This window comes from Phascolarctos cinereus, unplaced genomic scaffold (genome assembly GCF_003287225.1).
Source record: "Phascolarctos cinereus isolate Bilbo 61053 unplaced genomic scaffold, phaCin_HiC Scaffold_2;HRSCAF=192, whole genome shotgun sequence".
Lineage (NCBI taxonomy): Eukaryota > Metazoa > Chordata > Mammalia > Diprotodontia > Phascolarctidae > Phascolarctos > Phascolarctos cinereus.
Genome location: NW_027555625.1, coordinates 299,805,190 through 299,829,262, shown reverse-complemented (window position 1 = coordinate 299,829,262; position 24,073 = coordinate 299,805,190). Strand labels below are relative to the sequence as shown.

Below are 24,073 nucleotides of genomic sequence, written 5' to 3'. Positions count from 1 at the left end.
CAGATGTCATCCCATAGTCCAGCCCAGTTCAGTCTTGAGAACAGATAGGGCCTTCAGTCTGGCTCTTTTTCCCAGGACAGACATCAGGCCGTACCCTGCATGCCCAGAGGAAGCTGTGGCTGTGCAGCCATCAGCACAGACAAGAGCCAGTTGAGACTGCTCCAGCCCCAGAGCCCAGTTTGGCCCCACTGTTTACAATCCAGGTCAGGAACAACAACATCCTGGCTGGCATGGGAAGCAAACACTGATAGGACGGAGACAAACAGTCACTGCCCACGGAGGCACCCCCCCTTCCCCCGTCTGCCTGAAATCAGCAGAGTCTGAATCTCAGAAAGCTAGGAGGGTGCAGAGGTCTATCTTATTTTCCGCCTCAGTGATAGGATATTGCACCTTAGAAGGTTAGGACAAACGTGTAGAAAGAGAAAATGCAGCACGTCAAAACAGATGAAGTGTAAGACCCCAGAGGTACCCTCTTGAAGTTATTCATCCTGTCCTTCTCCCTGGTCTCTAAGTTGGAGGCATGGGCATTCCCAGCAGCTCCCTAAGAACCACCGTTCCATCTTATTGGAAGTTTCCATCTTACTGGGAAGTTCTTTATTGTGTCTGTACTGGTCCTGTTGCTTTTCTTCTTATCTCAGCCTGAGGGGCAGGGAATGGAAGAGAATTAGCCCAGGCGTTGGAAGAGCAGTACCACGTAGAGGCCAGGCTGCCTTTGCCAGAAACATTATCAGTACGAAGATCCCAACTGCCCTATTCCCCTCATTCCCATTCCTTTAACACATCGAAGACTCATTTCTGTAGGAATTCTTGGGATCATAGATACAGAGCAGGCAGGGACAATAAATGCCATCTAATCTCAACCTTCATTTTATAGATGAGAATGCCGTGGTGCAGAGTGACTTACCTAACCTGTTGTTCCCACATTGTCAAAGGTAGGATTTGAACCCAGGTTCTCTGACTCCAGCACCAATGATTTTTTCCACTATAGCACAGTGATTCCTTCTACCAATGCACCAACCTTTCTAGGACTAGGTAGTTTTCCCCTGAGGATTGCTGAGGTCAGAAAATTCATCCACCTGCAGTCAACCCAGCAATGAGTTGTCTGTCCCATACTTCATGAGACTGGTCCTGGGGCACAGATGCACAGTCCATCAACAAGCCTGTCCCAGGCCTATTTAGGTTGGTAGGATTAGTCAGAGCTCAGCTTAGCACAGCCTTCAAGACCCCAGGGTCAGAGAAACCTGGGAAGATTTGTATGAACGGTATGCAGAGTGAAGGGAGCAGAACCAGTGGAACAATGTGTACATACATATATAATATATAATAATAACACATTATATGTACATGTGTAAAGATGTATGTATACCTTCACAAATCAATACATATCTGCACATATGTGTACATACATACAATAAACATGTATGTGTATGTATATGTTAGACACAGCCAACATAGGAATGTAGCCCATGTATGTGCACATTCACACACACATATGTGTATATTTTAGATATGGTCAATGTAGGACTTTTTGCTTGGCTAGGCATATTTGTTACAAGATTGTTTTTTCTTTTTCAATTGGTGTGAAGAGGTAGGAAAGAGAAAATAGATTTTTGCATAGAAAAAATAAATTTAATTTTTATAAATTAGGCCACTCTCACATAACAATGAGGAATCAGAGGCAAAGATTAGTAAAAAAGCCCTCACTAATTCCCTCCAGATCCTTGCCATGATACACACCCCATGATTTCCCTCCTACATGAGTCTCTCCCAAAGATCAGTATATGTGGAGAGAGTTCAACCTGGAGACCCAAATTTCAGCCATTCTCAATGGTCCATAGGTAAATTTCCCACTTTGTACCGTATAGGCAGCCAAGATTTGAAAGCCATATCCTTTCCTGTGTTGTTCTCCAGCTGTGGGCAGAGCCAGCCAGGCAGGAGAATACACGACAAAAATACAGCCCCTTCCATAAGCACAGAGGTTGAAAAGGATCCAGGATCCCATTCTGGCCTTCAGAGTGTTCAGAGAAGCTATGGAAAGGGGAACCCTCTGAATTGGTTCTACCTCTTCCATCAGAGAATCTCAGATGGCAGAGATGCAGGAGACCATACAACTGGGTAGCATCTTAGAAGTCATCTCCTCCAATCCCCTCATTTTACAGATGAGGAAACTGAGGCCCAAAGCATGACATAATGAATAAATGGCAGAGCCAGACTGCAGTCTATGTCTCCTTACTCCCAATCCATTACTCTTATCACCACAATGTGTCACAAAGATAAGGAGAAAGCAGGAGAGATAGACAGAATAGTCATCGGTCTAAAGGACATCTGAGGCTTTTTATCATGCAATTCTATGACTCAGATAAATCAAAGAGGGAAGGGGAAATAAAAATAAGGAAGAGAGGGAAGTATGGAGGAGAGAGAGAGAGAGAACTAGAAAGAGTGGTATAGCGGAAAGAGCAGTAGATTTGAAGGCTCAAAATAGTGACTAATTACTGCTAATTACTATCTGTCTGATTGCACAAGTCACTTAATCCCTATGGATCTCAGTTTCCACCTCTGAAAATGAGGATCCTAGCATTAGAACTGGAAGGGACCTAGGTTCCTAGGTCCCTTTTAAACTTAGCTAAAGAGAGAGAGATGAGAGAAGGGAGGAAAAGGGAGTAGGGCAATCAAAGTCTCAGAGGGAGCTAGAGAGAAGAAATCAAAGAGGAAGGCAAGGAAAGAAGAAACAGGAATGGAAACAGAGATAAATGTTGATTCTCTTCTCTGTCATGTCATAGGAGCATAGACCTGGAAGCACCTTAGAGATACTCAAGTTCACATCTGCCATTTTACAGCTGGAGGGTGCTGCCCAGAGGCCCAGAGGAGAGAAGCCACTCACCCTGGGATCACCTAGCTAAAAAGTAGCAGAGTCAGAAAAGCCAGCCCAGGCCCCTGACTCCTAATGCATGCTCTTCCCATGCTGCATCACACTATGATGTGGGGACTTGTCGTTCTCATTAGAACCATCCTACTTCTGACCCAGAGAGATACCAGAAAGGGATTGAGGAGAGAGGAAGAAGGAGAAGGACTGAGAGAGGAAGAGAGAAAGAGAGGGAGGGAGAGAGATGTGGGAGGAAAAGGGGAAGAGAAGGGAGAGAAAGAGGAGAGAAGGGGAGAGAAAATAGAGAAAGAGAGAGAGAATGGAAAAGAGGAAAAGAGAGAGGAAAGAAGAGGAGGTGGGGGAGAGGGGAGGAAAGAAAAGGATAAGGGGACCATTGACCTTGGCCACTCACCTCCAGCTCCTTGAAGACCACACAGCTGCGAGCCCATTCAACAATTGAGAAGAGGGTCTGGTCGGCCATCTTGCACATGAGGCCAAAAGGTGTGGGCCGGTCAGGCCGGCCCTTGGCAGGCTCCTGTAGGCAGGCCAGGATTCGGGCCTTGAGCTGGCCTTCATCAGGCTCTAGCTGCAGCAGTTTGAGGATGAGCTCTGGGACCCCCGGCAGGCCAGGGCCACTGGAGTAGGGCTCTGGGTAGCCATAGGGGGGCGCTGGCTCATGGGGGCTAGCATAGGGCTCTGGATACTCTGACTTGATGGCACGGCCAGGGAAGGTAGGGTAGAGATAGCCAGCCAGTGGGCCATGAGTGGGCACTGCCATAGGTAGACTTGGTGGACCATAGGGGCCCCGCTCATAGTCACCAGGTGGCCCTGCAGGTGGGACAGGTGCCAAGCCCTTGGACCCTGGGTGGAGGGCTGGTGCCAAGGGGTAGTCAGTTTGTGGAGGAGGTCCCATGGGTGGACCCGTCTCAAGCTTGAATCCATTGGCTCGGATCAGGGCCTTCTTCTGCTGTTTTAAGGCACGGTCTCTCTTATACATGGGACCAAACTTGTTTCTCCCACCTCGCATTCGGTCTGCCCGAACAGCTATGGAGAAGGCAAGAGGGATCTTGTCAAGAAGTCCTCCTAGACTGATCAGAGAGAAGCCACCTGGGCCTCCCCTAGCTTCTGTCCTCAATCTCCATCCCCCACCTCCACCTTGGCTCTTAAAGACTAAGAAAGGAAAACATGACACTCCAGATCTGCAACTAACTTACTGCATGACAGGCCATTTCTTCTCTATGGGCCTCGGTTTTCTCATCTACAAAATGAACGCATTGAACTACATGATCTCTAAGGGTCCTTTTGACCCTAGTGTTCTGTGTGTGAAGCTTTGTATTCCAGTTTTAAGATTTTTTGTTCTAACATCCTAGATCCTGACCATGTCATTCCTCTGCTTACAATAACTTCACTGGATCCCAACAGAGCCTCGAGGATAAAATACATGGTCCTTAGTTCCTCATTCAAGGCCCATGACCATCTGGTTCCAACCAGTCTTCCTGCTCTTCTTTCATGTTATTCCCTTTCATGAACTATACATTCCAGCCAAACTGTACCACTAGCTGTTCTTTGAACCTGACACTCCCTCTCTTATCTCCATGCATTCACACCAACTATTCCCCATCCCTGGAAACTCTCTCTTCAAATCTGCTTATCAGAATCTTCATCTCCCTTCAATGCTCAGTTTTGTTCCCATTTCCTCCATTAAGATTCCCCTGGTCTTTGCTCAAACTCCACCCCCACTCCCTAATACAGTGCCTCGTACACAGTAGGCAATTAATGTTTGTTGAATGGAATGGAATTACAGTCCCTTACATCTCTATTATTCTATATTCTGACGTCCCTTTAAGGTCCCACGTTCTCTGGTCTTGTTCTAATGGTCTATGTTCTAGGGCTCCTGCTAACTCTGACATTTATATTCTAAGGTCCTTTCTAGCTCTGACATTCTCTGACTATGATTCAATCAAATGGAGAATGCCTTACCAATCATACTTTCACAGCTATATCATATATTCTCCATTAAAAAATGACCCAAACTCACTCATCAAATGAGTTTCTAAATCTTACTTCGGGTGACTGGCCATCTACCATAGTTGGTATTCTAAGGAATATGGCTCTACCTAAGTTTGGGAACCACTTCGCTTTGTACGTTCTAGATAAATTGTTCCCCTGGGCCTCAAATTGGCCAATCCAACTCTGATCTCCTCTCCTAGAATTGAGCAAATGTGGGTGGGGGATTATAGGGAAATGAGGCTCCTACTCCTCCTCTTTCCCACTCCAGAAAGGGGCTGGGGATGCTAGGTGTCTTTTTTTTTAGGCGGGGGGAGGGAGCAACATGTCCCATTGCCCTGTGGGAGGGAAAGCCTGCCTGTATCAAGCCTAGGGCTCAGTGTTTTGGGTTCCCCTGGATACTAGAGGGTTTTTTTCCCCATCTATACCTTGTATCTCCCTGAGCATAGTACTCAGCACACAGTAGGTGCTTAATAAATGCATATTACTGTTACATGTCTCTCCTTGTTAGAAGGTTGTCAGAGCCCTGATGACAGGGAAATGGTCTTACTCATCTTTGTATCCTCTACAATGAAGAACACAGGACTGGCACATAGTAGGTGCTCAGTAAGCGTTTGTTTGAATGAATGCATAAATGGATCTCTGTTTTAGTCAAACCTGAGTGAGGCAGCCTCACTGTCCAGCCCTTCCGGAAGCTCCTTCCCCCCCCGGGAAGGCCTCTCCAGTCCCCAGCCAGATGTTCCTCCCACAGCCCAAGAATGTGTCACTTGGCTGGGAACAGGTGCTTCTCTGCAGCACAGCATTCCCTCCTCCCTCCCTCCTTCTCTACTCTGTGCCCCTCCCCCACCATCTCCCAGCACAGACTGAGAGCCTCATGGGGAACAGGGAGAGCCCTCCCTTGGCCCAAGAAGAGTAGGGAGAGGGAGGGAAGGAGAGAAGGAGCAAGATGAGGAGAGGCCTCAATCAGTCACTGTTCTAGGTCAAAGCTAGTGCTGGTCTCTTCTTCCTTTTTCTAGAATCTCCCCTGTTATCCCCCTCCTCTGTTTCTGAGACTCACAGAGACAGCATTGCCCAGCCCCCTACCCCGCCCCCCCCACCCCCGACTCCCCAGCCTGTGTTGAGGAATATATGTAATTATGCTGCATTGTGGTGCCATGAAACCAAGGAACATTGTGGTGCCATGGAACATCTTAGCTAGGAAGTCAGCAGGCATGGGACCTTGTCCTGCATGGGCTGTTAAATCACTTTGTGATATTGAAAGCTTGTATCACCTTTCTAAGATAAAAAGATCTTAGATCTTAGCAGCTAGAAGGGATCTCAGAGGTCATCAAACCCAAAGCCCTTAATTTTACAGATGAGGAAACTAGGTTCTAGGGAAATGAAATAATTTGGCCAAGGTCACACAAATAATGTCAGGTGAGATTTGAATCTTTGTCCTTCTTACTGCAATGTTAATGCTCTTTCTACTGTACCTCACTGCCTCCAACTAGGTGACTTCTGTTTGTTTATTTGTTTGTTTGGGTTTTTTTCAGTGAGGCAATTGGGGTTAAGTGAGTTGCCCAGAGTCACACAGCTAGAAATTTATTATGTGTCTGAGGACGAATCTGAACTCAGGTCCTCCTGACTCCAGGACCAGTGCTCTAGGCACCTGGCCACCTAGCTGCCCCAAACTAGGTGACTTCGAAGGTCTCTTCCAACTTTAAAGTTCTTTGTTCTGACAGTTAATGTTCTTAGGTCTTCTCTAGCCTTAACAACCCATGTTCTATATTTTAAGGGTTTTTTGGTGCTAACATCCCATATTCTATTGTTCTTTGAGTTGTGAATTATGAACTTCCTGTCTTCTCCCCCCACCCATGGAGAAAAGGGAATTTGGAGCGGCTTGAAAATGGATTCGTGCCATTTCTTATATCCCCTGTGTAAAGAGGAGTGCAGTAAAAACCAGCAGAGTCAGCATTGCAGGTTGGCAATTGAAGAAACCTCTCAGGATCATCTCCAGTGCTCAGCTCAGATGCCACCTCCATGGAATGTTTCCTGACCTTTTCCCTTCCCTCTCTTCCCTTATCATACCAAAAGTGATCTTTCTTTCCTCTGAGCAGGCCTCATAGTATTTTGTTTGTGCCTTTCTTCATCATCTTATCAAGTTCTTTTCTGTACTTTTGTTATTTGCATATTCTCATCTCCCCTTCTACAAACTTCCTGTGGAAAGAGGATTTATTCATGTATTTATTTATTCATCTTTGCACCACTTCCCCCAATGATGAGTCATTGTAGGTGCTTAGTAAAGTTGTGTTTGGATAGACAAGTCGATGGATTTCTAATTTAGTCAAACCGTTTGGTTCTCAAAGTGAGACCTTCCAACTCCATATCACATGGGTTTCTTTGAGCCAGTGATATGACTACATATCTCTAATGTCAACGTGTGGGAGAAGAGTCTGATCATATCAGAAAGTTTGCACAGCCCAGCCCTGTTCCAATACAATCGATTTGGATCCCAGAGGGCATCCTGTGCTTTTTTACTGTTTCATACTCAGAGACAGTGTGCCATAGGGAGAGTAGTAGTAGATTTGAATTCCATAGACTTGTGTTCTACTCTCAGCTCTGACACTTCGCTAGCTGTGTGAACAACAAACAAATCATTTCCCCTTTCTGAGCTTCAGTTTCCTCATCAGTAAAATGGGTATAATAATATTTGTACTCCCTGACTCATGCTGAAGAAATAGCTTTGAAAAGCTTAAAATGATACATAAATCTGAGTTGTCCAGTCCACCGGTGTCTTTCTCCCAGACTCAGGTAAAAGTCCTCAATAGCTAAGATATCAGTGTCCCTTGATCCATAGAGAATCAACGAAAAGGACTTTAGAATACAAAACACAAGAGTTGGACAGAAGGGATTTTCGACGTGGAATCAGGAAACGATTCCATCCAAACCAATCTCTCTCATTTTTCATAGGAGGAAATGTCAGATTCTTTATCCAAGGAAGGTCATATTGAGTCAACAGAAGTAGAGCCCAGACTTAACGGCTCATTTTCCCTGACTCTTATCACTACACTAGCTGTCTTGGTAAGTTAATAAAACCCAGTTTTAGAAAATTCACCTATGATCTCCAGAGGTCAAGGTTAGTACTGATCACTACCCCTAGAATAATATAGACTCCAGTCAGAAGCTCTTTTTGTATCACTGAGGTCTCCTTCCTCCAGGCTCCCCATCACCTACCTGCCCTTCCCACTCATTGAACTGGTCAAGTTGGGCCCCCTCCTCCCAGCTCTCTTCACCAGCTTTCTTAGCCCTTTTCTCTCTTTACAATAAACTCAATTCTTCCTCCCCTTCTACACCCTGCAGAGTGGAACTGGAGAAGGAGTAAGCAGGGAGAGAGAAGAATCTATGGACACGGACATGGAGCTAGGGCTGGGTTTGGGACCGGAATCACACCCACCTTCCAGCCGCATCCCCACAGTCAGGCACTTCTGGAAGCGGCAGTAGGGGCATCGTTTACGCTGTGTCTTGTCAATCTTGCAGTTCTGGCTCTCGGTGCACGTGTAGTGTTTGTTATTCTGTACGGTGCGCTTAAAGAACCCCTGTGTCCCGGGGAGATATGGAGGGAGTTAGCACCCGAGTCCGGGAGGGGAAGCCAGATGAGGGAGGAGGGGGGGGGAAAGCACCTGCGTAGGGGAGAAGCAGCTGGGAGAGGATGATGGAAGAAGCTGTGGGAGGAGGAGAGAATAAGAGGGGAAGAAGAGAGAGAGATTACAGGAGGAGGCCTGAGGAAAGGATTCTGAGAGATGAAAAAGGACAAGGAGGATGAGGGAGAAGACTGAGAAAAGTGGGATAGGAAATGAAAAAAGGGAAAGAATTCAAGGAGCAGAAATGTAGGAGAGCGCTGGAGGACTGGGAAACTGACAAGGGAAGAGAAGAAAGGACTGAGGAAAGGTGAAAGGATAAAAGAAGGCGGGAAAGGATGTGGGGAAAGAGGAGAGGACCCACGAATAAAAGGAAAGGACCACGGGAAGAGGAAAAGATGCAGAGAGTGAGAAGAGGATATATGGAGAAGAGAGGACAAGGGGAGGGGTTTAGGGAGTGGGGGAAGCACAGGGGAATCCAAGAGGTGTAAATAGAGGGGAGAGATCAAGAGGTGAGGGAAGAATGCCTAGGGACAGGGGAGGAGACTTCGGGATAGGAGAGAAGACCTTGGAAGAGTGTGGAAAGGTGGGGGAGAAGGCACGGCAAAAGGGAAGGGGAGCTGGAGAGAGGATTGGGGAAAGGATATGGATAAAGGACAAAGGAAGTACTTTGAGAAAACAGAGAGAAGGAAAAGAAGTCGAGAACGAGGATATGGAGAGAGGAAAGAATATACAGGGAAAGAGGAGAGGATATGGGGTCGGGGGGGGGAGGAATGGGGAAGAAGATACAAGGAAAGAGAATGAGGAACAGGACTTCCATAGTTAGGCCGAGATTGGAAGACGTCAGCAGGAAAGCGAGGAAGCTCAGAGTGTCCTGGGAACTGCTTTAGCTCTGGGTAAAGAGACACTCGGAGCAGGGAGCTGCGAAGGGGGTTAACGCACTAGTGAGGACCAAAGAGGCGCTGTGCGAAAGAGAAGCTAGTGTTCTTTGCGCAGGGAGAGGAGCTTGTTCCAGGCTAGTTCCTCGGCGGGCAATCGGTACCGGAACGCAGCGAAAAGGCTCCTATGCAGCTCTGAGGAAAGATTCGGGCCCCGAGGTTGGGTGAGAGCCAGGTACGAGGAGGTGACAGGGAGAAGGTCTGTGTCTCCAGGGACCTCTTTTTGACCTTGAAGGGCAGTGGCCCCCAGAACTAGCCCAGACTCTTCCTAACCGGAATTAAAGGGATTGGAGAGAAATAAGGCTCTCCGCAATTGACTTCGCAGGTTCCAGGAAACTGCTTAAGACTCAGAACGGGGCAGGTGCCCGCTTCTGGCTGAATACTAGACAGGTTAACAGAGAACACCTTGTGTCTGACGAATCTCAAATTTATTCTTGCCCTAACTCGAGGGTGGTGGGTGGTGGGGATGGATTCAAACGGCAACGAAATCTGGGCCTCTTGCAGAGCGAGTCGTGAGAGGGTTGCAGTCTCGGCCCTCGGGGCTCTTGGGTCCTTGACCGCCACCCTGGGGCCCAAACCCTCATTCAGGAAGGTGGATGTGGGAAGGAGGAGCTGTGCAGAGTCAACGCTTCCTGCGCTGTTAAGGCCAAGCCACTGTCACCTCACTGTCCCGCCACAGTGCCTGTGTGACTCCCCTAAGCACCTCAAGTTCACTTTTAGTGTTGGTTCTTATAACAGGGAGCCCCGTCACCTGTCACCTTCTTTTTCTCTCCGTCTGTTTCAGTCCTTACCGCGATCCAGCCACACCTCACCCTCTCCCTGTCCCCTCCCTCTTTCTTGGGCTAGCTTGTCCCGAGCGACCCGCGGTCCTGTCCTGGTCACTACAACAGCTTCAGAGCACCCACTGGTTACTCCTCCTTACTTCCAACTATATTCCTCTTCTCCACCGCCCCCCCCAACACCAAATCTGTTAGCATTTCTCCTCTTCCCTCTTTCCTGGCTGGCCAGGCCAGATCCCATCGGACTGTGTCAGCTGGCCAAAGCACTCCTTTCGCCCTCTCCATCTTTCTCAGTCGACCAGGTGAGTTAGTTGACGGCCCTTAGTCCTTTCTACTGCTTCTTGAGGGTCCTCATCTCTCTCCTTACCCATTGCTCGCCCACCTTGACCAGAGCTCCTCTGTCACTGTGTTGCCTGGCCGTCATCCCTCCCTTCACGATCCTTTGCTGTAGATCCCTGCCTGTCAGCGTCCCCACCAGAACTCCCCTGGGCCTCCCCCCCAACACCCCGAGTTCGTCCGAATCCCTCTCAGTCTGGCGGTCGGCCTTCGGGGGCAGCTCACCTTACAGCTCTCGCAGGTGAGCAGCCCATAGTGGTATCCGGACACCTTGTCTCCGCACACCGGGCATAGCTCGTCCAGGTCCTCGTCGTACGAATAGTCCATGCCCTCGGCGGCTGCCTGGGGTGGGGTGGGAGAATAGAAAGGCAAAAGTCACCACAGAGTGATCACTGGCAGCCCAGGGGCTGAGGGTACAGAACCAGGGAAGGGGCAGTGGGCGGCGGCGCAGCAGAGCCAGGCGTGGCTCAGGGCTACTGCGGAGCCTTTATAGCGCCCGTGGGGCCCTGGAGAGACCAGCCTTCCCCCCCCCGGCTGGGGCTCCCTCCCTTTTCTCTCGCCTCTCCCGCCCCCGGTAGGGCGGGCGGGATTGCAGGCTGTGCACACAGTCTAAGGGGACTCAAACTGTGTTTCTAACTGGCCCTCTGGGGATCCAACTAGCCAAAGGCAGCACCACATAGGGCCTGGCCTTAATCCTTGCCAGGTGGACAGCCAGAGCCGTCGAGGCAGACGTTTGCAACCCAATGAGCTTCTCTGGCAACAAAAATCCCCCAAGACCGAGTCAAGCGCTCTTCTAGCTAATGAGTACTAGATGAGGACCAGCTACCAAGAAGAGGAAGGGTGGTGGGGTAGGGAAGAGGGAGAGATTATGAGGGGAGACAGGTCCTGAAATCATGGCAAAACAGAATAAGTACTAGTGTTGGGTGAGACCCAGGGCAGATTTAGTGACAATGGGCAGAAACAGAAGGAAGGGTGGTCTACGGGTAGATTCAGAACAGAGACAGAGACCTCTGGAAGAAAAAGAGACCTAAAGCAGAAACAGAGCCAGTGAAGGTTCGGAAACAGAGGCTGAAAGAGGTAGCGACAGATATTCCTAAGAAATGACAACGGAAAAATAGTCACATGGAGATACACACACACACACACACACACACACAAACACACAAACACACACAGACACAGAATCAGAGATGGAGACTGAGAGAGAAGTAGAAATACCGAAATATGACCTCCAGATAGAGATGCTGAAGCCGAAAAAATGAAATAGAGACATTCAGAGGGGATTCGGGGGAGAGGCCCAGCCGCGGTGGCCAGGGCTTATAGACTAGGGCTGACTGAATCAAAGACCCCAAGAGAGACAGAGACCAAAGAATGGTTATGAAGACAGAAATAAATCCATGCAGACAGGGAGAGCCAGACTCCGGACAGAGATAAGAGTTAAAAGTCTAAAGAGAGACACAGACACTGAGAGAAACTGAGGCGTAAGAAACACAGGCGCACAGCAACAGGAGAAAGAACGAGACTTTGGGGGCTGGGGGAGGCACCCGAAACAAAATTATAAAGACGAGAGAGTAGAGCCAACGGAATAATGGAAATGGAGACAGAGACACAGCAGAGACTGGAACTGAGTGCCCAAAGCAGGATAGGGACTCAGGGAGGGGGAGAGAGACACGGGTAACGACCGAAGGGTGGCAACGGAGGCAAAAAAGCAGAAACAAAGACAAAAGAGACAGAGACAGAGACTTGGAGAGAGAAGTGGGTATCGAAGAAAGGCATAGAAACGCAGAAAGAGACGTGAAGGGTTAGCAAACGAGATTCAGAAAGAGACACACGATGACAGAGACGTGAGACACAGAGACAGAGATAATACACACAGAGACACGTCCAGAAACAGCAGAGACCGAGGAAAGGAAAGGAAATGGAAACAGAGACATTGAATTCAGAGAGGCAGAGACACTGACAGAAGCAGGGAAAGGGAGGAATGGAAACGGACACAGACAAACAGATGGAGGCAGAGACACACACTGAGATACAAATGACAGAGACATTAAAACGGGCACCCAGAGATAGAGAGACAGAGACAAACAGCAGCAATCGTCAGAGCCAGAGAGACAAAGTCAAAAACATCAAAGGCAGAGACAAACACACAGTGACAGAGACATGAGATCCAGGGAGGGAGACACTGCCAGGGAGAGAGACAGAGACATCGAGAGACACAGAGCCCTACAACTGCAGCAAAGACAAGAAAGCTCGCCTGCCTTGGAAGGACTCTTCCCGGAATCCTTGCCGCTGGGGCCCTGACAGTAGTGGGAAGCTGAGTGAGCCCGGGATCCGCCCGCCCCGTCCTGGTATCCAACCCCGCCCGACCCCCAGTCCCTAGCCTGCCTGCTCCTCCACCTCCTTTCTCTCTCGGTTGCCCTGTGGGGCTCCTGGGCCCTCTCCCTCTTGGGGTCATAGGCGCTGGGACCCACCTGCCCAGACGAACACCGGCCGGCTATAAGCCGCACCCCGTCCGGCAGCTGATAATCGGCACTACAGCTCAGCTCCGGGGAGAGTCAGCTCAGCGGTGCTGACAGCCCCTGGGGGCGGGGGCGCAGGGCTCTCCTGGGCGGCTTCCATCTGGGGAGCTCTTCTCCGCCCCCCGGCCCCGGCCTCCGCTTCCTCCTCAGAGGGGGGAGGGGGGAAAAAGCCCTACCGAACACCAAGCCTCTACATATAAGCCGCCACATCACTGCCCACAGCGACCCCCATTTTCAGAAGAGCTTGCTGGGGACCGTGATTCTTCGCGGCAGGGGTGCCCCCAGATTTCTGTTGCAAATGGAGACTCGGCATGTCTCATACACCTGTAAATACGGTATTCCTTCTCTAGCTAGCATAGAAAGCATAGTCTGGGGTATCAGATCCATGGACCTCACGCCCTCCCTCTATTTAGTACCTAAAAAGACCTGTATGATCTTGAGCAAGTCACTTAATCATATTGGACTCCGTTTTATCCTCTGCAAAAATGATTGTCATACAACATGATTTTTAAGATCTCTTTTAGTTCCATGTACTACGTTCTAAGCTCTAACATTCTATGTTCTAAAGTCCCTTTCTTCTTTGGCTTCTATGGTCTCTGATTTAAGGTTCTTTTCAGTTTTACCATTTTATGTCCTAATGTCCTTTTCAGTTCTGATGCGTTCTGACTCTAATATTGTATATTTTATGGGCCCTTTCAGTTTTAATATTCTAGGTTCCAAGGTCTTTTCCGATTGTCCGTCCTAAAAGCCTATCTCTGAGTTAGAACCCCTAACCCTGCTGCCTGCACTTCCCTCCTCCCTTTCTATCTGTGGCCGAGAAAATTTGGGATACTCAAAGATTCGATGCTCAAGCATCAGGGCTTAGTTCTGGGGGCAGAAGCCTTCCCAGCTTCACCTTTGGGAAAAAGAAAAAAATAACAACCCCATCAGTTTATACCCTTAACAAGCACGAATCAGCAGTCTCGGGATTGTTTGCAAGCCTGACTTAGATTAAAGGGGTGTTTGGTTTGGTAGTTTTTGTTCTTACGTTTTCTTCAACGTTCATGCAGTTGGAGAGGGGGTTGTCTGAGACCAATGCGGGTGAAGATGTGGGAGGAGACACACCCCAAACCCTACAGCGCGGAGAAGGTAAGACACCAGAGCGGGAAGAAATGTTCCCAGCTAGGGATGGAGATGGAGCCCAAACTCCATCCCTAAGTAACCCAACCCCCCCCCCAAAGTAACCCTAGGACTCAGAAAAGCCGGGAACTGAATGCTTTGAAGAATGAGCCTGCGGGCATTTGAAGAGAAGATCGAAAGAGTCTGAGAGGAAGGAGGGGGAAAAGCCTAGCATAACAACAACAAACATATATACCACTTTACATATCTATACTAGCTTAGTGATTACGAGCAGGTCACTTTTAACCTCTCTGTGTGCCTCAGTTTCCTCATCTGTAAAATGAGGAGGGTTGAATTAAATTACCTCTAAAGTCCTTTCCAACTCTAATAGTCTACACAGACAACTTCCTTTCTCTCAGGCTCAGTTGCCTCATCTGTATAATAGGCATAAAAATCCCTACACAAGGATACACAAGAATATTTTATTTCACTAGACTGCTAGGAGGAAAGAGCTTTGTCAATCTTAAAAAAGCTTGAAACGTGAACTATTGTTATTCAACTAAGAGTGAATGGAGTCGTGTAGACTGGCTTCTGGAAGAGCTGCTATTAAACCCTTACTCTTTTTATGCTAGCGGAATAGCAATCCACAGTCTCTGAATGCCTCCAAACGATGTTCTAGATTAAGGACAGGTTGCTGATTTGCATATGCAGAGAGAGTGCCCACACTGAGAATTCCCTTCTCAGATGAAATCACGGGTTCTGAAGTTAGATATGTGTACACAAAATATACATATGTGTATACCCTGGGCAAGTCACTTAACCCTCTTTGTCTCAGTTTCCTCATCTGTAAAGTGAGCTGGAGAAGGAAATGGCAAACCACTCCAGTATCTTGGCCAAGAAAACCCCAAATGGGATCACGAAGTGTCAGACACGACTGAAACGACTCAGGAGCAAGAACATACACGTATCTGTATACATATATACGTGATTTTATATTTTCAAAAAATACTTAAGCGCCTTTTGTATACAATATTCTGTGCCCGAAGTTCGGGGAGATATAGAATGTAGCTAAAAAGTATTTCATTTGAGCTTCTAGATAACCCCGTGTGATGGCAGCGCTATTAAAAAAAAAAAAGGCGACTTATCCCCATTTCACAGAGAAGAAAGCTGAAGACCAAAGAAGAGAAAGGAATATCGTCCCGAAGCGTGATTGAAAGCTGAAGAAGGCGTCGGGACTCGAATACAGGGTCACCCTACTCCTAACATCTCCAACTTTTTCACTGCCCTCGGCTGCTGCTAAATGTGCCCACTTGGGAAGACTTCTTTCACCGAAGGCCCGGGAAGGACTTGCAGGTGAAGGATGCTCTCTCCTTCCCTTGGCCTAGGAGAAGAAAGAGGTTCTGGCAGCGGGGGATTCGGGGATGAGGGGGTTCAGGTAAACAAGGCTCGAAGCTCCGAGGCTTCCCGTCGGCTTGGGTTCGGGTGTACCTTCCCTCAAGCCCCAGAGAGAAAGCGCAATAGGAGTGGAAGCCCCTTTCCACAGACTTGGGAGTGAGTGCGCACCTTTCCAGACGCGGGCAGCGTCCAAGACCAGGAGTGGCTCTATTCGCGGTGGTTCCGAACCTCCTTCCTCTACCCTCCCCACGGACACTCGAGATGTGGAGCCACAGTCTGTTTTTTAAAGTCCCTGTTTGTGTAGCGCTTCCAACCTTAATGAGAGCCCCAGGGAAGGCGGGACAGGAGTGATCCCCATTTAACAGATGGAGAGACTGAGGCTGGGAGAAGGCTCTTGGGACCACAGATTAAGGACTTAATTGAAGGGATTTTAGCTCACATAGACGATAGCGTAGTGGAGCGAAGGAGCAATGGCTCGGAGAGCAGTGGGCCGGAGTGGAGGCCAGGTTCTCTTGCTGCTGTTATTCTGAACAAAATTCTTAACCTCTTTCGGCCTCGATTTCCTTCTTTGATGAACAATAACAATATAATAATAATTAGCATTTAAGATTTGCAAAGCGCTTTACCTATGTTTTTTTAATTTGATTCTCACAACTATCAGTGCCAGAGGCAGCGCACATATCAATGTCCCCATTTGACAAATAAAGGAACAGAGGTCGAAAGAAGAGGCGTGACTTGATCAGTCCCACGGGTCAATAAGTACTCTAGTGTTTTCAGTGCCCCACAGGCTGTAGCACCCAAGGGTGAAATTAGGGCATGTCCCTAGGAAAGTCGGGCCAGAGTTAAGGGCCCTGGGGCAGGCTAAAAAAAAAAGCTAGATATATGGACTCAGATTTCTTTAAGGACTGATGTCATAGTCTAAAGTATTCCCAAGCAATCCCAAGGATTGCCAAATCACCTCAGCCAAAGACACCGGAGAGCAAACTTCTGGTGTCTGAAAAACTCGATCTTTAAATATAGAAGCATCCTCCTGAACAGTGCGGGTAATCCCTGGGCCCTGTTGCTTTTCTGAGCTCTGCTTTAGACGGAAGTGGAAAACTTGGGGCTGGCGTGGGGTGCAGTGGTTGTGGGAGGGTAGGAGGTGTTCAATCCCTTGGTAGCAATACAGTAGTCTGGGTTGGCTCGCCTTTCCAAAGTCGCCCCAGGTGAATCCTTAGCCCATCCTCTGAATCCCACCCCCAACATATGATGGTTCTCTTTCATCTGGGATGAGAAGAACCTGTACCTGGCACCAGGGAGACTGAACCCATGGGAGACTCAATGAGCCTCTGCAGCGCTCTCTCTCTCTCTCTCTCTCTCTCTCTCTCTCTCTCTCTCTCTCTCTCTCTCTCTCTCTCTCCCTCTCTCCCTGTCTCTCTTACATACGTGTCTTTGTACATACACACAGACATAGATACACACAGGTAGATACATGTACACACAGACTCCTTGAGAGTAAGGGGTGTCTCATGTCTTCTCCAGTTTCTAGCACAGAGCTTGGCGTAAAGTAGGAACTTCATAAATGCTTGCCGAGTGTGATTGAATGCCAGACACAGAGGCACATGCAGATATAGAAACATAGGGATACATATGAGGACATATCTTGGTACACAAACATACACAGACACAAAATCTTGAGTGATACACAGTGAAATACACACACAGGCAGACACAAACACAGGAACACACAGGTACAGTCAGATACAGATGCACAACCATAGATACACACACACACACACACACACACACACAGAGGCACAGAAACAGAGACACAGATGCTTATACTCCCAATGAGTATAAGGCACATGACTAGGGACACACAGATCTTAGATTAACAGCCCTACCCATACACAAACACTGTTAGACACAGATGCTCATAGAGACACAGAGATAGACATGCAACCAGGAAGATACAGATAGATACATAGACACACACTCACTGATACAGACATCTCTCCCCCATCACACAGGGAAGGAAGAGAAAGCTCAGAGCCCTGGGAAGAGGCTTATGGGTAATCAGAAAGAAAGAGTGGGGCTGGGGCTCAGGGATATGACTGCCACACTCAAACCCATTCCTCTACCCCCATTACCTCCCAGGGGAGTGTTTCCTGTGGCACAATGTTCTAAGTCCAGCCTGGTACAAGGTGCCTTGTTTTTTTCAGCAATGAGGACTTAGTGACAGGTAAAAATTAATAATAATAATAAACCTCCAATGGGGGTGGGGGCACAAAAACACAAAAGATGTTTCCTCTCTAGGTGGAATTAGGTTAGGCGGGAGGAGAATATCCAGCATTCCAGACTAGGGGCATTGGTAGAGTGCTAAAATGGAGATTGTTAGAGCTGGAAATAAAATAGTATAGTTGGAATGGATCTTGGACATCATGGAATTCACACTCAGCATCTTAAAGGTGAGAAAATGGAGGTCTATAGAGTAGAAGGGACTTGCCCATGGCTGCACAATTAGTTAGTACAGCTGAGCCTAGAGCCCAAGTCTTCTGACAGCTCCCCTGGTGCTCCCTCCATACCACACAATGCTCTAGCCAGAGAGGCTGCTCATCATTTGATCAGCTGTCTGATTGGGGAGTGGGGGGGGGGGAAGGGTCTGTCCTGTGGGCAGAGATGGTATGATGTAGCAGACTGGGCATTGGACTTACAGACAGGAGGACCTGAATTCAAATTCTTCCTCAGGCACTTAAGTTTTCTGATCCTGGGCAAGTCACTTCTCTGTGCCTCAGTTTTCTCATCTGCAAAATAGGGTCATTGAACTCAATGGCTTCTAAAGTCCTTTCCAGCTCTAAACCCATGATCCCATAATTCTAGGGGTACTGAAGGAGGCCAAGTGGGAGATGACATTTGGTAGCTTCAAATCCTCTTTTCATATTCTTCTCCCTCGGACCAAATGCACCTTTCACAATAATAAATCGGATTTCTGTGCACTTGAAGGTTTATAAAAGCCCTTTCCTTACAACCATCCCATGAAGAGAGTGCAAGTATTATCATCTCCATTTTACAGAGGGGATAATTGAGGCTCAGAAGGGAAGTGATTTGTTCAGAGCTCCTAAGGTCAAAGGGGAGGGGAAGGGGAGGCCCTTAGTCCTAGAGACAGGTAGAGATTGGCTCCCTTCTTCCTTCTTTCCAGTCTTACTTCAGTCCCAAATACTAATCCTAAGGGGGCTAAAGTGCGGCAGCCTCCAGAATGGCCAGAGCAAGTCTTCTTTAGAGAGAGAGGGGGCTCTCAGCTGTGGTGCATACCCAGACACAAATATGTTCACAAGGTATCAATGTATACAAAGATACAAATGCAGACAAGATGTGTGCACAGACACACACAGCTGAGTGAAAACTGAAAGGGATTAGTAAACCATGTTGGCCAACTCCGAGCTGGGCCCGGAGCTCAGAACCAAGAGGAAACCACCCCACCCCACCCCCACCCCTCAGGCCATGATTGCTGCCGGAGAGGAAGACTACAGCCTGTTTCCAGGCCCTCCTTCTTCAGAGGGGCCCTGACTGGTCACTGGCTGCACTCCAGGAGCCAGTGACTCTCCTAGCTGATGCCTCCCCACCTGACCAGTGCCAACAATCGTTCCCACCTCCCAATATTCCCATTGTCTTCTGTTTCTGAATGGAGGTAGCAAAGCTAGTGGAAACAGACACTTGAAATATGGAGAGGTATGGTTTTGAATTTTAGCTGTGACATGTAACCTTTGGGTGATCCTAAGCCACTCATTTCCCCTCTACGACCCTCAGTTTCTTCTTCTATTAAATGGGAATACTCACACTGCCTATTTCAAAGGAAAAAGCACTTTGTAAATCTTACAGCACTACAGAAATGAAAGCTTATTTTTTCCTTGGAAACCTCACCATGACACCCTTCAAGAAGGGCTAGAGTCTCCTGACTACCTTCAATGCCCCCAACCCGGGCCTCTATAATGAAGGCCAAAGCCAGAGCCGAGGCCTTGTCTCAACCAGTGTAGATCCCGTTACTTACTAGGAGCAGGGGCGCCTCTTGCAGGGCTCGGGGGGGCCGGCCGGCCGGACAGACAGACAGGCCAGAGCTGGGGCCGTGGCTAGGTTGTGGGTAAGGCGCAGGGAGCTCCCTCACGCCAGCAGGATGGGTGGGTGGGTGCTGGCTGCTAGCCCTGTCCTGGCCGTCCTTCTCCTCCTCCAGCTCCTTCCCTCCCATCTAGGGTTGGGGGGGGGGGCATAGGAGGGAGGCCCCCGCCTGAGGCCCAATCAAGTGTCTCATTGGTTTCTGCACACACGTGATTTGCTGTCTCTTCATTTTTTCTTAGGAGAAAAAAATAATAATAAGAGGACAGTGGGCTGGGGGGGTGGGAGGGTGGGGCCCTGGGGGAACAGGCATCTAATGCTCCCCAAGGTGGAGGGTAGATAAGGGGATCTATGCTGTCAATTAAGCCAAAGACAGAGATGGGTGGGAGGGAGCTCTTGGGGGGGGGGAGGAAAGCAGCTCATTATCGAGGTGGGAAGGCTGAGGGCCAACCTGATTTATGGGCCCATCCTCCACAGCCTACAGGGCTTCTTGGCCTCTCCGGCCTCTACTCCCCACTTGGCCTGTGGGGTCCTGGCCTGGGGACCCAGTCTGATTCCCAAGGGACACAGAGAAAAGAGTAAGCATAGACTGGGGCCCTGGATGGGCCTGCTAAAAGCTTTTATGCTGTCTGAATAGCTAGGGTCATGAGGCAGGGGGATGGACCACATGACCTTGAGAGGACAGCTTCCCTTCCCCCACCTTCCCAAAGCTCAGGAGGCAGATTTTAGTCCAACAGAAGAAAAAATTTCTTAACAATGGGAGTTTTCCAAAAACGGAATGAGCTGCCTTGGGAGAGAATAATGACTTTGATTTCTATAGTGCTTTAAAGTTTTCTGAGTATTTCCTAATTCTGTGAGGGAGGTAGGGCAAGTATTATAATTTTTAACAGATAGAGAAACTGAGACATTAAGTGACCTCAGCAAGTCACAGAGCTAGAAAGTGTCAAAATTTTTAAAGTCCCAACTTCAATGCAGGTTTCCTAATATGAAAACAAGTACTCTTTCTGTTCCACCACACCCTGTCCGTGGAGGTCTTTAAACAGAGGCCAGATGACCACTTGTCAGGGAAGAGGGAATTCCCAATGAAATATGGGCTGAGCTAGTTACCTTCTGAAATCCTTTCCATCTCTGAGATCCCAGGATATTATGAATCCTTCCATAATACCTCCCATTTCTACAATAGTTTAAGAATTTATTTATTAAATGTTTGTTTATTGGTTGACTGATTGACCTATAAGGTACTTTCTTCACAAGGATTCTACGCTATTGGTAAGGTAAATGCCACAGACAATTGGGGAGCTAGAAGAGACCTTCAAGACCTTCTAAACCCAAACCCTTCAATTGACAGATAAAGCAACTGAAACCCCAAGACATGAGATGATTTGGCCCAAGTCACTTAACCAAAGCTGGAATATCCTTTTTCTTTTAAACTAAATTATCAATTGCATTTATTAAACAGGTCTAATTTATCCAAAGTAATGAGGAAATGAAAGGCCTTCCCTAAGTAAATCATCCATAAATTGGACCTTATCCCTTCGATAATCAATGATTGCATGTTAAATATGTACATTCAATGCCTGTGTATGTTGTGTAAGGGTTAGGGAGACAGAAACTCTAAAGAAGATATGGTTTCTGCCCTCATAGAACTTACAGTCTACTGGTGGGAAGGGGGTATGGGGGGGGAGATAACAGACACATATGGCTGTCCTATACAAAGAAGCATGATACAACCATGAATAAATGAGGCTGGAGAAAGGTAGGGGAGGAAGGGATTAGAGAAGGCTTCCTGGAGGGGGTGGTATTTGAATGGGGCTTGAAAAGATGGGTAGGAATTCAACATGAATTTTTTTTTTATTTTGATGAAAATCTTCAAATAAATCAAATTTTTACCTTCTTTAAAAGAATGTACAAAAACATGAAATAGATAATTTTGATCATATAAAATTTAAAAGTTTTTTCACAAACAAAACCAATGCAACCAAAATGGAAAGTAATGCAGAAAACTGGGGGGGAGGGGGATTTGCAACAAGTTTCTCCATAAATGCCTCATTTCTCAAGTATATAGAGAACTGAGTCAAATTTATAAACACACAAGTCATTCCCCAATTGATAAGTGGTCAAAGGATATAAACAGGTAGTTTTCAGACAAAGAAATCAAAGCTATTTATAGTCATATAAAAAAATGCTCTAAATACATTTTTAAATGCAATTTAAAACAGTTCTGAGATCCTATCTCCAACCTATCAGATTGGCTAATATGACAAAAAGGAAAATCATAAATGTTGAGGGGATGTAGGAAAACTGGGACACTAATCAACTGTTGGTGGAGTTGTGAACTAGTCCAGCCATTCTGGAGAGCAATTTGGTTTTTTTTTTGTTTTGTTTTGTTTTGTTTTTGTTTGTTTTTGGCAAGGCAATTGGGGTTAAGTGACTTGCCCAGGGTCACACAGCTAGTAAGTGTCAAGTGTCTGGTCTGAGACCAAATTTGAACTCAGGTCCTCCTGACTCCAGGGCCAGTGCTCTGTCCACTGTGCCACCTAGCTGCCCTTGGAGAGCAATTTGGAACTATACCCAAAGGGCTATAAAACTGTGCATATTCTTTGATCCAGCAAAAAAAAAAAACATTATTAGGTCTATATCTCAAAGGTATTTTAGAAAGGGAGAGGAGGAAGGACCTAATTGTACAAAAATATTTAAGCAACTCTTTTCATAGTGACTAAAAAATTGGAAATTGAGGGGAGCCATTCCTCATCAATTGTGGAATGGCTGAACAAGCTGTGGTATATGATTGTGATGGAATATTATTGTGCTATAAGAAATGACAAGTAGGATGATTTCAAAAAAACCTGGAAAGACTTACCTGAACTGATGCAAAGTGAAGTGAACAGAACCAGCAAAACATTGTACACAGTAACAGCAATGTTCTATGATGAAGAACTGGGAATGACTTAGCTACTGTCAGCAATACAATGATCCAAGACAATCCCAAAGAACTCATGATGAAGCATGCTATCCCCTTCCGGAAAAAGAACTGATATTGTCTGAATACAGACCGAAGAATGCTATCCCTCTCTCCCTCCCTCCCTCCCTCCCTCCCTCCCTCCCTTCTTCCTTCCTTCCTTCCTTCCTTTCTTTCTTTCTTTCTTTCTTTCTTTCTTTCTTTCTTTCTTTCTTTCTTTCTTTCTTTCTTTCTTTTTCTTTCTTTCCTTCTTTTCTTTCTTTCTTTCTTTCTTTCTTTCTTTCTTTCTTTCTTTTCTTTCTTTCTTTCTTTCTTTCTTTCTTTCTTTCTTAGTTTTCTTGTACAAAATGACTAATATGGAAATGTTTTACATGATTGCGCATATATACTGGATCAGATTGCTTACTGTCTCAGAGAGGAAGGGATAGAATTTGGAACTCAAAACTTTAAAAAAAAAAAAAAAAGGCAGCTAGGTGGTGCAGTGGACAGGGCACCGGCCCTGGAGTCAGGAGGAACTGAGTTCAGATCCGGCCTCAGACACATAACACTTACTAGCTGTGTGACCCTGGGCAAGTCACTTAACCTCATTGCTTAAAAAAAAAAACCTTAAAAAAAACTCAAATGTTAAAAATTGTTTTAACATATCATTGGGGAAAAATAAAATATTATATGTATATTATATATACATTTGTTTAAGAATACACAGAATGGTATTTAACCTTTTTTTTTTAGTGGCATAGTAGAAAGAACATTAAATTAGGTAGGAGTCAGGAGAGCTGTATTCTCATCCTAACTCTGCCAAGACTCTTAATACCTGGAAAGTCACTTCCCTTCTTAAATTTCATTTTCCTTATCTAGAATATAAAAAGGTTAGATAATTAGATGATCTCCAGGGTCCCTTCCAGATTGAGAATAGTTCTTTAGAAGGTTTGCTCCTTGGATAGAATGTAAACTCCTTGATGCCAGGGACTGCTTCCTTTTGGTCATTGTTATCACCAGTGCCTATTATATAGTAGGTGCTTAATAAATGCTTGTTAATTGATTAGTTAATTAACTCAATATTCCAAGGCCCCATGTTAGTTTTCTGTTGTCTAAGGAAGCTTCCTGCTCTGAAATCTTAAAAGAAAGTACAATAGGGCTAGAGATGAGCTTGACCAATGGGCCTTTTGAGACCCTCAAACCCTTTTCTCTAATCCTCTCTTGAAGGTCTCTATCCCTGGAGGAAGCTTCACTTCTTTCCCCCTTGGTCTAGTGGACTTGTGGCCTCTATTACAAGCACCTTCTTCCCTCAGAGCCTTTTTTCATAATAGGATCATCCATCTAGAGTGGAAAGGGCCCTTAGAGCCCCTCTAGTTCAAGCCCATTACTTTACAAATGAAGAAACTGAGGCCCAGAGAAGCTAAGCAGCTTGCCCAAGGTCATACATGTAGTAAGCAGCAAAGGCAAGACTTGGACATAGGTCTTTTAATGCCA

The 24,073-nt window shown here is 46.9% G+C and overlaps 1 protein-coding gene across 4 annotated transcripts in view; it reads right to left on the bottom strand.

The window, feature by feature from the left end:
• NR5A1 (nuclear receptor subfamily 5 group A member 1) overlaps nt 1–19,773 on the bottom strand; it is a 49,728-nt gene extending 29,955 nt beyond the window's left edge. For 2 of the 4 annotated variants that reach the window (XM_020967587.2, XM_020967591.2), the window contains exons 1-4: nt 19,580–19,773; nt 10,766–10,882; nt 8,304–8,445; nt 3,276–3,907 (exon numbers count right to left, since the gene is read on the bottom strand). In XM_020967587.2, the coding sequence (XP_020823246.1) occupies nt 3,276–3,907; nt 8,304–8,445; nt 10,766–10,867 (876 nt within the window). In that variant the 5' untranslated portion in view covers nt 10,868–10,882; nt 19,580–19,773. Of the gene's footprint in view, nt 1–3,275; nt 3,908–8,303; nt 8,446–10,765; nt 10,883–13,011; nt 13,165–18,245; nt 18,336–19,579 lie in introns of those variants that run through there. The other 2 variants (XM_078150131.1, XM_020967588.2) reach the window with 2 other exon arrangements.
• Nucleotides 19,774–24,073: the final 4,300 nt, after the last annotated feature.